The sequence below is a fragment of the Pan paniscus genome, chromosome 14 (genome assembly GCF_029289425.2).
Source record: "Pan paniscus chromosome 14, NHGRI_mPanPan1-v2.0_pri, whole genome shotgun sequence".
Classification (NCBI taxonomy): domain Eukaryota; kingdom Metazoa; phylum Chordata; class Mammalia; order Primates; family Hominidae; genus Pan; species Pan paniscus.
Window position 1 is genome coordinate 25,445,743 of NC_073263.2, and position 17,777 is coordinate 25,463,519.

Genomic DNA, 17,777 nt, shown 5'->3' on the forward strand with positions numbered 1-17,777 from the left:
CTCCTGCTTCTAGCATCTGTGAGTACGAACTTCTGCCTCCATGTCTGCCTGTCTTACCATATCTGTTAAAACTAAGCCCGCTTCATTTCAACACAGTGAGGCTCCATGGAGTACACCCTCAGCCTCAACACTGGGAGGGGAGAGGCAAGATGGTTTGCAGGGCAAGGATCATTTGCTCTTACCCACATCTGGCAGGAAGAGATCCATCAGTTCTGCCCATATCTGATTGGCAAGAACTAGTCACAGGGCCTAGCACGGCATGGGGTGCTGGGGGATATCACTTAGTTGTGTACCCAGGAGTAAGAAACACTTGTGGCCTCACTGGGTGACTGCCTGGGCATTGGCAATCAAGTTTACTTTGCGTCATTTTTACTTCCTTTTTCAGATTTATTTTTGGTAAACAAAAGTGAAAAAAGAGAAAGATTGAAATTTGAGTTTCATGTCCTTAACTTTATCCAGCAGAAATGGCAATAGAGGAGAAAATCCAGCAATAGGCTTATATAACCAGGAGCTTCACCCGGCAGCGCTGGTTGTGAATGTAATTGTAATCACTAACACTTGTATAAACCCTGCTTTTTATAAAGCAACCTCCGATACTTTATACTACTTTTTACGGGGAGGAAAAAAATAAATGTTCTCTTCATGAATTCATAGTGTCGGAGGCAGAAAGCATAATTTTAATTCTAGTTCAGGCACTATAGGCATAGCAGGTTAACTTCTGAAAGTTTGTAATTTAGCATCCTGGAAGTTGGAATATATCTTCACTCTTGATGTAAATCTAGAAGTTGCTAGTTGGGATGGGGTGCGCTTCCTCTGAGCCACTGGAGTCTTGAGAGGCCCAGAGAGTAAGGTGGGGGCGGGGGCTGGCTCAGTTAATGTTCTGGAATCCCGGCTGCTTTGAAACAGTGCTGCTGGAAGCTCCTGAAGGGAAAGGAGGAGAGAGGAAAAGCAGGAGAAACTTGGTATCTGCTCTTGGACAGAAATGTCTTGGCAGATGTCTTGGTGTTGAGGGAATGGTGCCACCTCTACCTCAGTTCTCCCTCCTGAGCCCTGCATGAGTGTGATGCCTGCATTTTTCAGTTCAGGTGTTCCACTGATTCTGACTAAATCAAAAGTATACATGTAAATCCAGCCCATCTGTTTTCATGATTGTTAAACGCCATGTCTTCTGACCACTATGTTATAACATTGTCTTGAAATCTTGCCTTTGTCAGAGCCATTTCTGAATACATTTTGTGGTTTAGCTGGATGATGATGTAATGTTTTTAATGAGCATTTAATTGAAATGGCATCTTTATAAAATGGCATCAACCTAGCTCTTTGGAATATTCTGAAATAAGTTCCTTGATCATTTTGTCTCTTTAGAAAATGAGACATGCTTTTCTTATAAATTGTGGCTTTTCCCACAAATATTTTCAAAGAGATTTTTGCAGACAACATTTTCGGGCTGTTACTACTAATGTTGGAGAGCTCATGTGGTTTTGTCCTAGATGTTCACAGTAGGCTGGTTTAGTGACTATGTTTCCAGACCTAATTTGGCTAATCCTATGTTAGTTATGTCTGTTCCTGAACCCCAACCAGATTTCATGACTGATAGGAGTCTGGAAGAACAGGCTCACCTGCTGCCTTGGGTCAGGGGATCCTGGAGCCACACATAACACTGAATTGTCTCTAAGATAGCATCTGGGACTGTGTTTCTGTCTCTCTCATTTTATGACACTTTTCATGCATGCCATAAGCATCATCATTATATTAGGTTTGTATCACATGCAATCACAGATCATTCTAAATGTGACTTAGTATTTTATCAAACCAAGCACATGGAGAACTTGTGTTACCTTTTCTGTTGTTGTTGTTGTTTACCCTGTAGAAATTGTTCTCTGGATTTCTGAGATGGGTAATGCCCTCCTCTCTCATCTCAGCCCTCACCAATGGTGGACCTGATCCTGAATTTGCAAAAGGCAAACTGATCTCAGTCTAGTTCCAGTAAATGCCAGCCCCACTGATGCGATGGGGAGGCGAAGCCTTCTTAGCTTTCTCCTTGCCCTTTAGGCCTTTGTGTACCAGTGATGGGTGTCTGCGAGGAAGAGCTTGGCTCTTGGAGAACACAGGTTTGGTGAGATCACATCTCTCCATATGCACTTTGGATGGATTTCTTTATTTATAGAGACTTTTTTGGAGCCTATACATTTGACCCCTGCTGACCTCACCGCTGTAGCCCCACCCCCACCTCATCAGCTCACCTTTCCACCTCCGCGCCCAATACAGGCTGGTTTTCTTTTTGCCTGAAATGTTCTTCCCCCTCTCAACTGACCCCCACCCCAAATATCCATCTCTGCCCCCCATACTACTTTCTCTGAAATTATGCTCTTACCATGGTTTGCACAGACGGTGGATAAATACTGTTCCAAAGGCTGGCTTGGGGAACCCAACTATTCCCGGTTTGGGGTTTTGCCCCCTTTGAAAAAATTCACTTGAGATTTTAAATATCTGACGAAAATGAAAACAGGAAAGACTCTCAGAGTGGTAGAATTGTAACAGAGCTGTTAAGATTTCACTCAGTGGGAAGGAATATTTTGTCAGCAACTTGCTTTAGGAATAAACTGGACAATCGAATTGGGCTTTTCCAGCCTGCATTAACAGCAAGCTGTAGCTTGGAAACACCTGCATGACAAACACTTTCTTAGGACTTCTTTTCTCCAGGAGTAGCTTATTGGCAGGTTTTAACAAGAAACGACACCCACAGGTGTTTGCCTCTAAAACAGTTGAAACAGAACCATCTAGTCCCCAGGGTTTCCCTACAGGGTGTGCAGGGTGATGACTGTGACTTGTTTGAAGGATGCTATCTTTTCAGAGGCTCTTGGCAAGTCCCAGAATCTCACCTTGGTTTGGGAGTTTCTCCTCCAGGGGAATAAACTATTTCCAGATGGTGTTAGCTTTGCCTAGGGAAGGAAGTACTCTTTCCTAGGCTGAAAACTAAAATGCAATGCTGAGTTACCTCTCCAAAACAAGGAACTGAAATATTAGGCTTAGCCCATCTTCATTAAAGTTTAATGCTCAAATTACCTTGTGTGTTAACATTTTATTGAATGCCAGTAGCATTCACTGTCATGACAAGTTAGAAATTAATGCATTGTCGGCCGGATGCCGTGGCTCACACCTGTAATCCCAGCACTTTGGGAGGCCAAGGCGGGCAGACCACCTGAGGTCAAGACTTCAAGACCAGCCTGGCCAACTTGGTGAAACCCCCGTCTCTGCTAAAAATACAAAAGTTAGCCAGGCATGGTGGTGGGCACCTGTAATCCCGCTACCCGGGAGGCTGAGGCAGGAGAATCGCTTGAACCCAGGAGGCAGAGTTTGCAGCAAGCTGAGATCGCGCCACTGCACTCCAGCCTGGGTGACAGAGTGTGACTCTGTCTCAAAAAAAAAAAAAAAAAAAATTAATGCATTGTCAAACTTTAGAAGCTACATTTAGAAAACATCCTTTAGATTTCTCTGTTTCTGCTGTTCTGCCAAATTGCCAGCCTCTGGTACATAGTCTTAAGGGTTCCCCTCCATGCAGGTGTTCTCTTCATAGGTTAACATTCAGTCCTGAATGATCCAAGAGTTTGTCTCATGTAAAGGCCATCCAGCTTCATGAATTGCGTTGCTCTGTGCGAATGCCTCATGCTATTTATTTTATTTTCTTTTAAAAATGTTTTTTCTTTTTTAGAGACAAGGTCTCACTCTGTCACCCAGGCTGGAGTGCAGTGGCACGATCGTAACCTCAAACTCTTGGGCTCAAGCAACCGTCCTGCCTCAGTTTCCTGAGTAGCTGGGATAACAGGCACACACCACCATGCCTGGCTTCTTCATATTGGTTCTCTCTCCTGATTGCGTAGAGGACTGTATCCGACCCCAATGTCTCCTCCTCAGTCTGACGGGAGAGATGAGAATTCTCTCTGTTAGACATTCTGTCTTCAGTGTATGTTCTCTGTATTTACTCCACCTCCTCCTTTTTCTTCCCTCTGAGGCAGTGGTTCTCAACCAGGATTGATTTTTGCCTCCCAGGGGACATTTGGCAATGTCTGCAGTTATATTTGGTTGTCACAACTAGGATGGGTGCTACTGGCATCTAGCAGGTGGAAGCCAGAGATGCTACCAAGCAGTCTGCGATGCACAGGTCAGCCCCCAGACAAAGAATTATCTGGCCCAAAATGTCCGTAGTGCCACATTTAATAAACTCTGGGCTAATGAAATGTCCACACCAACTCAGAATAAAAGGTCAGATTTCCAGGCGTTCCTGGCACTCCCGAAGTTGTTCACTTTCTGTGCTTCCTTATGTGGTATAAAATTTCTGTCATATGAGTCTAATTTTCTGTCAACCGCAGTTCTCTCCTGGATATTTCCTTTCCATTAGGTGTCAGTATTTCAAATGAGTACTTCTTAGTCTAATTATTTTTTTCTTTGAAATTATCTCCTGTCATTCTTAGGAGTCCATTTTTCTAACTCAGTTAATTAGTACAAACTCTCATTTACAAAATTTATAGTTTCTTGGCCAGGTGCAGTGGTGCGTGCCTGTAATCCCAGCACTTTGGGAGGCTGAGGCAGGTGGATCACCTGAGGTCAGGAGTTCGCGGCCAGCCTGAATAACATGGTAAAGGCTGAGACAGGAGAATCGCTTGTACCTGGGAGGCGGAGGTTGCAGTGAGCCAAGATCATGCTATTGCACTCCAGCCTGGGCAACAAGAGAGAAACTCAGTCTCAGAAAAAAAAAAAAAATTACAGTTTCTTACTAACCATGTGACCTTGAACATATTTGACTTCTCTTTGCTGCACCAAGTTCCTCATGTGAAATATGCACATAATTATACTATTTCATGTAGTTGCTAAAGTATTAAAGGAGCTAATATGTGTAAAGTGCTTAGAACTGTGCCTGTCATATAGTAAAGTGCTTATATAAGATATTTTTTAAACATAGAATTTCTTGGTCAGGTGCGGTGGCTGTAATTCCAGCACTTTGGGGGGCTGAGACAGGTGGATCACTTGAGGTCAGGAGTTCAAGACCAGCCTGGCCAATATGGTGAAACCCCGCCTCTACTAAAAATACCTCAAAAATTAACCGGGTATAGTGATGCACACCTTTAGTCCCAGCTACTCGGGAGGCTGAGGAAGAATTGCTTGAACCCAGAAGGTGGAGGCTGCAGTGAGCTGAGATCGTGCCACTGCACTCCAGCCTGGTGACAGAGCAAGACTCTATCTAAAAATATATATATATATATAATTTCTTATAATGTCTAAAAATTTTGTTTATTGTGTGTATATCCATAAAATATGAAACGTGTTCTATGTCCTCCCTATTAAACAAATACTTTGTATGTTTTAGTCCCTGACTCAACCAGATTGGAAATATTGGTATTAGAAGAAAATTCAAAAAGTTGTCAAACCATAGCTACAAATTTTGATTTTCAGCTTAGTCTCCCATGCCTACTAACCCTTTTGTCTGATCAGAGTTTTCTCTAGGGCCCCTTAGGGCTAATGTAGGTGGGACTTCAAGCACATAGATCATTGCTCTTCTCAATTCAGATGGATTCATGAGCAGGTGGGTTGAGATGGAGATGAAGAAAGACATCCTAAGCTATGTTGAGGAGGGAGAAGATCTGAGACTCAAGTTTCTGCTGTTAAATCCATGGGGCTGATTTAGCAGCTAAGAATATAGGCCTTAGCCTTTTAGAGTTCCCTATCTGATAGGAGCCTTAGAGATAACTCAGTTGTCATCATTTGCATCTGATATAAAAATCTCCATTTTATGGGTGGAGAATTGAGACTCAAAACCTAAACTTTTAAAAAATGAAATAATGGCAGAGCTGGAACAGAGAGCAGGGCTGTTATTGGGTTTTGTAACTCTCATTACTGGGACTGTCTCCACTAACCCTAGTTCCCTTCTCTCCACCTCATGTTTTCTTTGTTTTGTAATATGGTCATATTTCATTGCTGTCTGTTCTTCCTCTCGTGAACTTAAAATATGAATCACTTGGTACCAAGTTTTCGTATGTCTTCCTGTATTCATATGACCAGAACCAGTCTTCTCCATCCCAAACACTGCTGTTTACCTACATACTCCAGCCAAAAACTTTCTTGATTCCTCACATTCTTTTCTACCCTACATCCAAATCATAAGAAAATTTTGTTTGTTTGTTTTTATAAGAGACAGGGTCTTGCTCTGTCACCCAGGCTGGAGTGCAGTGGTGTGATCATAGCTCACTGCAGCTTCAACTTCCTGGGCTTAAGGAATTCTCCCACATAGCTGGAACTACAGGCATGCACCAGCATACCTGGCTAGTTTTAAAAAAATTTGTTCGTAGAGATAGGGTTACCCAGGCTGGTCTCAAACTCCTGGGCTCAAGCAGTCCTCCTGCCTCAGCCTCCTAAGTGGTGGGATTGCAGGTGTGGGCCACTGTGCCTGGCCAAATGCTGTCATTTCCACCTTCAAAATATTTCCAAGTGGCTTCTGTCCAAGCCACTCTGGGCCTGCATTGTTCAATAGCACTTTCTGTGAGGATGGAAATGTTCTGTATCTGTACTGCCCAATACAGTCACCATTAGCCGCATGTGGCTATTGTGAATTTAAAATGACCGAGGAACTGAAGTTTTTATAGCAGCTTTATTGAGCTATAACTCATATACCACCTAATTCATTGAAAGTATGCAATTCTATGGTTTTTAACATATTCACAGAGTTGTACAGCCATCATCACAATACATTATAGAACATTTTTATCACCCCCAAAAGAAACCCTATATTCATTAAGAATCACTCCTGGCCGGGCACGGTGGCTCATGCCTGTAATCCCAGCACTTTGGGAGGCTAAGGCAGGTGGATCACCTGAGGTCAGGAGTTCGAGACCAGCCTGACCAACATGGTGAAACCCCATCTCTACTAAAAATACAAAAATCAGCTGGGTGTGGTGGTGCATGCCTGTAATCCCAGCTACTTGGGAGGCTGAAGCAAGAGAATCGCTTGAACCCAGGAGGCAGAGATTGCAGTGAGCAGAGATCAAGCCATTGCACTCCAGCCTGGGTGACAGAGTGAGACTCCATCTCGAAAAAAAAAAAAAAGAGTCACTCCCCATTTCTCCCAAGCACCTCCGGTACCTGGAAACCACTGATCTACTGTCTGTCTCTGTAGATGTGCACATTTCTGGACATTCCATAGAGATGGAATATGTGGCCTTTAGTGTCTGGCTTCTTCACTTAGCATAAGGTTTTCAAGGTTCATCCATGTTGTAGCATGTATCAGTACTTCATTCCTTTTTATTGCCTAATAATGGTGTTCTATCATATTGATATACCACATTTTACCATTTCACAGTGGATGGACATTTGGGTTATAAATAGGCTATTGTGAATAATGAATAATGCTATTCATTATTTTAAGCTATTATGAATAATTATAATAATGGTGCTATAGCTTTTAAGTACAAGGCTTTGTGGGTTTCATTCATATGTTTTCATTTCTCTTGGATATGTACCTAGGAGTACAATGGCTAGGTCACATGGTAACTGTACATAACGCTCTGAGGAACTGCCTCACAGTTTTCCAGGGTTTGCACCGTTTTACTTTCCCACCAGCAGTGTATGAAAGATCTAATTTCTCCACATCTTGTTATTGTCTGTTTTTCTGTAGGCACCCCGGTGGGTGTTAAGTGGTATCTCATTGCGGTTTTGATTTTATATTTCTTTGATGGCTAATGATGTTGTGCTGTTCTTCATGCACTTACTGGCCATTTTGATATCTTCTTTGCAAAACTGTCTATTCAGATCCTTTGCCTATTTTTAAATTTTTTGGGTGGCCTTTTTACTGTTGAGTTGTAAGAGCTCTTTGTGCATTTTGGATACAGGTTTCAGACACATAATTTGCAAGTACTTTTTTCCATTTTTCAGGTTGTCTTTTTACTTTCCTAGTGTTGTCCTTTGAAGCACAAGAGTTTCTAACTTTGAAGAAGTCCAGTTCATCTACATTTTTCTTTCCTCACTGTGCTTTTGGTGCCATATCTAAGAAACCATTGCCAGATCCGAGGTCATAAAGATTCATCGCTATGTTTTATCATAAGAGTTTTATAGTTTTACAACTGAGAAACAAAAAGTCAAATACTGCATGGTCTCACTTATAAGTGGTAGCTAAGTAACGTGTACACATGGATATGGAGTGTGGCATGATAGCCACTGGAGACTCAGAAGGGTGAGAGGGTGGGAAGGGAAAGGGTGTTGAGAAATTCTTTAATAGATACAATGCACATTGTTCAGGTGATGGAGACACTAAAAGCCTAGACTTCACTCCCATATATTCATGTAACAAAATTGCACTTGCACCCCTTAAATTTACATCAATTAAAAATGATTTTATAGTTTTGTTTCTATGATCCATTTTTAAAATTTTTTATTATGTTGAAAACATCATCTTTTCCATTTTAACATTTTAAGCATACAATTCAGAGACATTAATTACAGAATGTTATGCAACCGTCACCACTATGCTTTTCCAAAAATTTTCATCACCCCAAACTGAAACTCTGTGCTCATTAAGCAATAACTAACTCATCCTTCTCCCCTTCCTCCCCAGCCCCAGGTAGGAATGAAGTTTGTATTGTATTTTATTTTAATTAATTTAAATGTAAACAACTAAATGCAGCTGGTGATTACCATATTGGGCTGCACAGTTATAACACGACTAGTATCATCCTCTTAGATAGACTGCTACAATCATTTCTAAGCTGGCTTTGCATTTATTATTATCCCATTTATGGTTATCTATGGTCCGTTCTCCCATAAAAGCTGGACTATTCCTTTAAGAATGTAACTTATTCCATTTCATTCCCAGCTCTGAATCTTCCAGTGGTTACCTATTACAGTTAACAAAGAAATCCAAGCTCTTTGCTGTGGTCCACATTTGTCTGCCCCTCTGACTGTCTGCATTCTCCTTTTCCTTCTCCCAGTGCCTGCAGCCCCACTGGTCTTCGTAATGATCCTTGAGCTCATCAAATGCTGTCTGCATTCAGACTCTGCAGTTTCTCTCCTCTGTCTGGAACACTCACCCTGTAGATCCCCATTTAACTCTCTCCCTCGTACCATTCAGATCTGCTCGAATGTCACCTCCTCAGAAAGATTGTTCCAGAGCTCCCTATCTAAAATAGCAATGCTATTACTTTACCTTATAGCTCCTGTGTTTTATTCTTATTTTTTATTAAGACAGGGTCTTACACTGTCACCCAGGCTGGAGTGCACTGTTGCAGTCATGGCTCACTGCAGCCTCAAACTCCGGAGCTCAAGCAATCCTCCCACCGCAAGCCTCCCAAGTAGCTGGGACCACAGGCGAGCACCACCACACTTGGCTAATATGTTTCTTTTCTTTTCTTTTCTTTTCTTTTTTTTGAGGCAGTCTCGCTCTGTTGCCCAGGCTGGAGTGCAGTGGCATGATCACTCACTGCAACCTTCACCTCCCAGGTTCAAGTGATTCTCCTGCCTCAGCCTCCTGAGTAGCTGGCAATTCAGGCAGGTGCCACCATGCCCAGTTAATTTTTGTTTTTTTAGTAGAGACAGGGTTTCACCACGTTGGCCAGGCTGGTCTTGAACTCCTGAACTCAGGTGATCCACCCGCCTCGGCCTTCCAAAGTGCTGGGATTACAGGTGTGAGCCACCGTACCCAGCAGCTAATGTATTTCTTCATAGCACTTATTACACCTGACATTTTATCGTGTATCTGTTTAAGGTTTTATGTCCTGTCTCCTCACTAGACCGCAAGCTGTATAAAAACAGGGACCTTCTCTTCCCAGTTTTCATAATAGTGCCTGGCATAAAATAGGCTGTAAGTAAATATTTGTTGAGTACATAAAAGAAGAATCTTATTCATTTCAAGGCTATAATCTATGTTAGAATCAAAGAGATGGTCTCCATACTAAACTGAAGTATTTCTTCATTGAGGCAGGCATTTAAAAGTGTTGCACCTGTTAGTAAAACAGTCTTAAGGCCAGTTCCTGAAAAGTGAACTCCTACAGTTTTGAGTAACTATTTGCTAATACATCAGCATGTGGCCTTCTTGGGATTAATTCAGCCTTTCTTTTACTTTTTTAACTTGCTCCCTTCCTTCCCTTTTAATGAAGTCATGCCTAAGCTCCAGTCTGTCCTTGTCCCCTCTCCCCTGAGCTTTGAGACCGTTCCTTTTTAAGTCAGTGGCCATGTCTCGCCCCGTTCTCCTGATATAACTCTTACTTTACCCAGCAGCAGGGCCTCCGTTTAGTGCAGCCCGTGATGTTGCTTTCCTGGTTCATCTTCCCTTATCCACAGATTTACCTGGCTGGAATCAGGAGACTGTGTGTGCCCAGGGGCTGGATTCAGAGACCCATGCTTCCGCAATTCCACTTATGACTCCATCATTATGCTGTTCTGGGAAAATAAATAGATATTGATTCTCTAATAAGAGTGGGATTGTTCAACAAGCATTGGGGAAATCTGCGAGCCCAGATATGTATGTATAGCAGCTACTGGTTGGAAATTTGAACACAAGCATCCTTATCTACCCAGCCTGCGGGCCACAGACCAGAACTGAGTATAAAAAAAGAATAAAACCAAATGCCACATGTTGTCTCTTATAAGTCAGAACTCAACATTGAGTACACATGAACATAAAGAAGAGAACAATAGATGCCGGAGAACTTGACAAGAGAGGGAGAGAGGAAAGGCTTGAAAAACTACCCATTGGGATGCCAGGCACGGTGGCTCACGCCTGTAATCCCAGCACTTTGGGAGGCTGAGGCGGGTGGATCATGAGGTCAGGAGTTCGAGACCAGCCTGGTTAAGATGGTAAAACCCTGTCTCTACTAAAAATACAAAAATTAGCGAGGCATGGTGGCGGGCACCTGTAATCCCAGCTACTTGGGAGGCTGAGGCAGAGAATTGCTTGAATCCAGGAGGCGGAGGTTGCAGTGACCCGAGACTGTGCCACTGCATTCCAGCCTGGGCGACAGACCGAGACTCTGTCTCAAAAAAAACAAAAAGAAAAACAAAAACAAAAAACAAAAAAAACACTACCCGTTGGGTACTATGCTTACTACCTGGGTGTCGGAGTCATTTGTACTCCAGACCTCAGCATCACACAGTATACCTTTGTAACAAACCTGCACATATACCCCAAAGTCTAAAACAAAACTTGGAAGAAGTTGAAAGAAATAAGAATAAAGGAAGGTTGGCAGTGTCATCCAAGGAAACTAAGCCTGATATTAAAATAGGCTCTGACCACTCAGGATAAAAAACAGACTTCTCTGTGCAGGTGTAGCGGAGATGATGAAACAACTCTATTAGCATTCTGCCTTAGTGGTTGTTATAGACATTGTCATAGCCATCCTTGAAAAGAAAAAAAAAAAGGAAAATATAGGAAAACTGAGGCTTAAAATCCTTCTTGTATTTTCTAAACTTCCGTCATTGGAGTGCTTGTGTTCCCCCAGGTGATAGACTCCGGAAGCTCATACAGTTGCAAATGAGAACATGAGTAATAAATACCCCCAAAATTCTTTCCAAGTTCAGTCATTATGAATTGATTTAATATGCATGTAGTTATCTTTTTATTGGTCCGTAATTCCAATTTAGCAAAATGTAAAGATGAATCATAAAGAACACCTGGAAAAAGCCCCAACATTGATGGCACTTAATAAACATAGATGAGTATGTTCTTATTCCTTTTTTTAAAACAAACTGGACAAAGATAAATTTTAATGTTTACAAAAATGTAAATTTCAGTGCAGATCAAGCGTTTGGTTGGTTGGTTGGTTGGAAGCTTGACTTTATTTGCTTCATTTGGAGAGAATATAAGATGAAAAAGTTCATCATTAGAAAGAGAAGTAAGCATTAGAGTCACAGGATGGGATTTTGAAATACTCTGTGAGTTGATTGATGTTCCTAAAGTTCCCTGTTTAATGCTCTGAGTTAAATAGGTGGCCATGCTCAGCTCCTTGGATGTTAATAGTAACTTCTTTGTTTTTCAGATACTGTGTTGACAAGTGGTCATGCTACCGACTATTTATTTGTTGGAAATATTGTTTACACAGTAAGTTTATCTCTGTTTATTAAGCCATTCTTAAACAGCTTATGTGTGGCTTGTACTTCTCTAAACCCTTAAAAAGGGCCTTCCTCATTATTATTATTTATTTCAAATCTTCAAAATGTATTTTATATATCCTTCAAAGTTCAGAATGATTGTGAAATGCTTACATCATCGTTTCTGAAGGTTATGCCGAGTCAAGGTTTCTGGGCAGGTGGTTAACAGATTTCCCCATTCTTCAAATGACCATTTTACACATACCTGCAAAGGAAAACAACACTCAGGAAGGTGGTATCTCCCAAGCTAAGAAAAGGGCAAAACTATTATTTATGAGAAAGACTGTTACTAGAATGAAAGCTCTTCTGGAAGTGAATCTGCCTGTATGTCCCCTGAAAATAACCCTTAGAGAATTAGCTACTGACATGGCTCGTACTTTCAAACCGGAGCTGCCTTGGGGAAGCTAGTTCTGGAGTGGAGAAATGGGATTTCTCACAGAAAGTGAAAATAACTCATTGAGAATAATGTGTTTCCAAACTGTCTTTTATTTTCACAGTATGTTGTTGTTACTGTTTGTCTGAAAGCTGGTTTGGAGACCACAGCTTGGACTAAAGTAAGTTTTCTCTAGAATTGTTTCTCTGTTCAGTATAGATATTTTTCATGCTAGGATTTCTTTTTAAGCCTTGGGGAAACCATAAGCAATATCTGGCTATCTTCTTTCAGATTTTCTGTGTAAAAATTGTGGTTTGATCTTGATCAGGGTAAATTTGCAATCCAAAGTCTCTTGGTGATTCATTTGCTTGGCACATAATACAGCTCTAAGCTATTAACAGTCATCTCACTTCAAATGTATTTGCTCATTGTAAAAACAAAAACCATATTATACACACACATATATGGAAAATATAGAAGGACAAAAAACATTTAATGTCCATAATTTTACCACCAAGAGACAGTCACTGTTAATGCTTTCCTGTGGAACCTTCCAGACTTCGTTCTGTGTCTGCATGTGTGTGTATTTTTTAATAAGATGATGCATTATAAAACATAGGACTTTGTAATCCCTTTTAATTTAAATATATATTAGGCACATTTTCTGTGACTTAAAATACAAGTCAACAAAGTTATTGTTCTTGATTAAAGAGTATTACGTTTTACAGATGTCCCACCGTTTACTTCATCACTCTCTTATTTTAGACATTTTGGTTATTTCCAGCATTTAAAGATTATAACTAAAGCTTCATGTGTGTCTCTCATAGTGTCATGACCTGACTGCTGTTTAAATGCTCTGCTAAGAAAAATGGGGATGGGGTGGAAGGTCAGTGAGGAATCAGGGAATCCCCTAAGAGACAGTGGCAATTAATCCGGGTCAGAGGTGATGATGACTTCGCTTACGATGTTAGAGGAGGAGGTAGTGAGAAGTGGTCGGAGTCTGGATTCATTTTATCTTTCTAAAAGCTAACAGAGCTTGCACATGGATTAGATTGTGGGGTGTGAAGAGAGAAAGAAGTCAAGGATCATCACATTAAGAGGACAAAGAAGAAAAAATGAACAACTCAGTAGATGCTTAAATGGGCATTGTTAAGAGGCAATATCCATTTCAGATTTAAAAATAAAAAAAACTCTTGGCTAAAGGAATGGAACAATCAAAGTCTTGAAATGATAAATAAAAACATCTTATTTATTTTGTCTGTTCAGCCACTCTGTTACCAGATTAATGAGTCCTTGTTGTATACTGCCGCAGGTTGGAGCAAACACTTGCTATGAACTGAGAGGGGCCCGCTGTTACTATGGGAGAAATCTTAGAGTAAGGTCACCTGTGACAGCAAAAGCACCTTCATCTTCAGGGTACTTTGGGGCCATTCATTACTTGAATTCATTGTTAAAAATTCTGAGACACGGGAATTAGAAAGATTGAACTTCCCATTAACTGGTGAGTCATCAAAGTCTTTCCATAAGGAAAGGTAGCTTGGATGCAAGGATTCTGCAGCAAGTAGAGTTGGGGTGAATCTGTCAGGCTGGTCGAGAAGCCTGTCTGAGTGTCTATTTCCCTCTGCAGTTCAGTCATCTGGCTGTCTGGGGAAGCATGCTGACCTGGCTGGTGTTTTTTGGCATCTACTCGACCATCTGGCCCACCATTCCCATTGCTCCAGATATGAGAGGACAGGTAAGTACTCCTGATTGGGAGTGTGTCTTCTGTGTCTTGTGACAGCAATGTTTCTCCATGGGCGGGTGAGCAGGCACTGTGTGTCTTACAACCACGATGAGCTTCAGGAGAGGCTGGTCCTACCTGCTTCCATCAGAATCTATCAGGAGATAAACCAAACCAAAGCACCTGGAAGAGGTCATCCAGTCCACAGAAAAGGCATTTGAAGTTTCAAGTATTATGAAAACTGTCAACTTAAATCCTCTGGCTTATTGGCATGCCCACATTTCCATAATAAATTATGTGTTAATTACACGCAGTACCAATATGTACAGTTGGAAAACTGGAGCTATTTTGAATGGTTCCTAATCCATTGATTAGGTCGATTGCAGTTTTGATGTTGTACTCTGGTTTGTTGTTATACTCTGCTGGGTCACCTGTGACAGATGAATCTAACAGCTCTATGAACCAGATCATTGATAAACCAGAATCTCTCATTGTTCATCTCTTTGAATTAGAGACGCTGAGATTAAAGACCTTTACGCTCATTTGAATGTTTTTTATTTTTTCCTTCATATTATCTTTGTCCAGTGCATAAGATTGAGCCATCAACAGTGACAAACTGTATCCTAGAATCCCACAGTATCGGGTGTGGAGAGGAATGAGCTGACAGTCCTCTGGTACACACCTCCTCAGTTTACCAAGGAAGCTGTGCAGGCCCAGGTCTCCAAGCCCACCCCACAGACCCCACCCTGGGGTTGCCCACATCCAGCACTGCCCTTAAACCCCAAGAGGCTGCTGGGCCCTGCACTTTAAGGACCTCTACTCTGGCCTTCTGTGGCTGGATGTGTTCCTCGGCACGGAGTGAAAAGCTATGATGCACAGAGTCCATCTTCCCACTTGTAATCTATTCTCTGGGCTCCCAGGACCCCTTGTTTCCTTCCCAAACAGCCAAAAGCCTCCTGCCCAGGCCTGCCTGGTCCTCTCTCCATATCCAGGCCAGTGTGCACACTGGGCCAAAGGGGCAGCTGTTTGCAAGGGTGTGCACAGAGTAGATGATGTTTGCACCGATGTTCCTGCCCACATTTGCAGGATGCTTGTGCAGGGGCACAGAACCCAGGGTGGGATGGGAACTGTGGGTCAGGCTTTCATTGGTGTTCCTGCCCCAGGATACATACTTTAGGGCCAGGCCTGTTCATGGCACACCTGGCTGCTATCTCTGCCTTACTTACTCTGTAGAAATGAACAAAACCTCCTGGGTCTATCCAAGTCTGGACCATGTCTAGCAGCTGTTTCTCGTGAGATAGCCCAGGGTAGCATTACTTGCCATTTCACCTGGTAGCTCTGTCCGCTAATAGCCCAGGTCGTCTGAGACCTCCACTGAGTGTGGGTGCTGAGCAGGACGGACCTGTCCTATAGGAGTGGGCTTGCATGTCCTCTAGTGCATCTTTGCTTTCTGTGAGGAAAGAGGAGAAACATATAACATGCTTTTCAGTTTTTTTCCAAATCCAGACAGTAGAGGAAATTAGAGGGCGTTCTGTGAACCCAGAAGATTGTTGTGTAGCAAAATGAGCATTTTCCAACAAAGATATTTTGTGTTTAAATAAATCAGTTCTATTTTAAAGCAATGTGATTGATCCCCACATAAAGCAAACCAAGAAAATTATCCACTACAAGACAACAATCCATTGGTAAGGCATTGGTGCTTAGAATATCTGCTTTGTGTTCTCTTCCTTCTGGTTCAGGATGGATCTGCTGTGATGAATATTTCATTTGGGGAATTTTGTGGTGATGGACAATAGATGGGGCCTCAGCCAATGGCCATAGACAGTGTTCTAAATTAGAGAGTGACAGCTGACAGGACGGGGTCGCTTGGCATGTGACTGACAGACAAAGCCCATTCCTTTGAAAGCCCCTCCTGAGTCCTAGACAGAGAGCTGTGCCAGGGAACCACATGTACTTCAGTAACTCCAAATGTGCGTGAATTAGGCTGCTTGCCAACTCTCACTCCCATCTAGATACCGACTTTCCAACTGCAGAAGGATCAGGCTGATCCTGCAGCTACTAAGGTGCCGACATTTTCACTGTACCAGTCACATAAGCATGATGGTCTGTATGGTTATAAGGCTCAGATTAATGGTGACATTCACATATTTAAGGACTCTTCCAGCAGAAATTTAGTGAGTTGTTTCTACCATCCGAAAGCAAAGAAGTGATCATATTCAACCACATTGCATTTTTCTGTAAAAGCTTATTTTTCTTTAAAACATGTCATTTTAATCACTTTATTGGTTGGTTCCCATGAAGCAGATGATAATGATGTGAAATAGATGATAGCTGGGTGAAACCGAGGTTTTCATTAAGCAGTACATGAGAGGATTAATGTGGTTCTCTAGTGGCCGGACTTCCGAGTAGGTACTCTGCTGTCTGAGTCTAAAGAACTGTGTATCATCTCTAGCCTTCCTCCAGGGCAGGGGGCTCCTGAGTGGGTAAAGGGGGCCAGGAAATGTGTAACTTTAGTGTCACAGCCAACTTTTACACTGTTTCACCTGCAGTCTGCCACTCTGTATTTTGACTCAGTGCTTTGTTCGTTCTTTGAAAAATGGCAGGGAAGTATTACAAAACATTTTTTTAAACACTTTTGAAGGATTGCTTGGGTGGATAGTGGCTTACACTCGCCTGAAGTCTCAGAAAGGCTTCCTCCTGGCTCAGGAGGACTTATATGCTGTCATGAAAAAGAGGAACTGGGTTCAGGTGTAGTCAGTAAAAGGAATTGGCTCTTTTGGGGAATTACTAAAAACATGCCCACGCCCTGTTCATTCCTGGGGGTCTAGGTTGGTAACTGCTTAGGAGTAAAGGGTATTCTAGGAAAAGGCCACTTTTTAAAATGACTGTTTGAAGAATGCTTCTAGTGATTTTTATAAACCACTTTTTATAGTTCACTAAACAGTAGGTTTTTGGCAAGTGAACCTGGTTATGTGAAGTTCTAGAATTAAACTAGTGCCTAATAGCAAACAGCATTTCTCACTCAGAAGCCAGAAAGAGATTTGACACACAAAACATTCTGTCTATTCATAACATCTTCAGCCATTGAAAAGATGCATTGTTTCTGCCGGGGGTTTCCTAAACTAATTTGATTAAATATTTCTTTGTCTTGTCCATTATATTTGGAGTTTTTCTCACGGGGGAGAATACGGGTTTTCCCTTGAGGGCAAAGGAAAGGAAGGGCTATAGAATTGAATTATTCTACACTATCAAAGAGTCTTTATCATCCCTAAATCTCCTCATGATATGGTATGTGAAACCCAGCCAGACAACATGTCAGGAAGTCCCAGTGGAAGTTTCTGAAATCAAAGAAGTCATTTGCATCCTTCCCCTCCTGAAAATACGCCACATTTGTGGGATTTTAAGGGGCATCCTGTTTTTCCGTTTTGCTCTTTTGAAGCTTGGATTTATAGTAATAAAAACTTAGGTTGTGTCTATCCTGGGGAATGCCAGTCCTCGGCTATGGAAAATACGTGATGATGTTTTCTTCCGTGGGGGACCAGGTGTTTTTCTTTT

At 41.9% G+C, this 17,777-nt stretch overlaps 1 protein-coding gene across 4 annotated transcripts in view; it reads left to right on the forward strand.

The window, feature by feature from the left end:
• Positions 1–17,777, forward strand: part of ATP8A2 (ATPase phospholipid transporting 8A2) — a 657,192-nt gene that overhangs the window by 477,381 nt on the left and 162,034 nt on the right. For all 4 annotated transcript variants that reach the window (XM_034936476.3, XM_055096569.1, XM_008971630.3 and 1 more), the window contains 3 exons: positions 12,018–12,079; positions 12,627–12,683; positions 14,130–14,237. In XM_034936476.3, the coding sequence (XP_034792367.1) occupies positions 12,018–12,079; positions 12,627–12,683; positions 14,130–14,237 (227 nt within the window). The remainder of the gene's footprint in view (positions 1–12,017; positions 12,080–12,626; positions 12,684–14,129; positions 14,238–17,777) is intronic.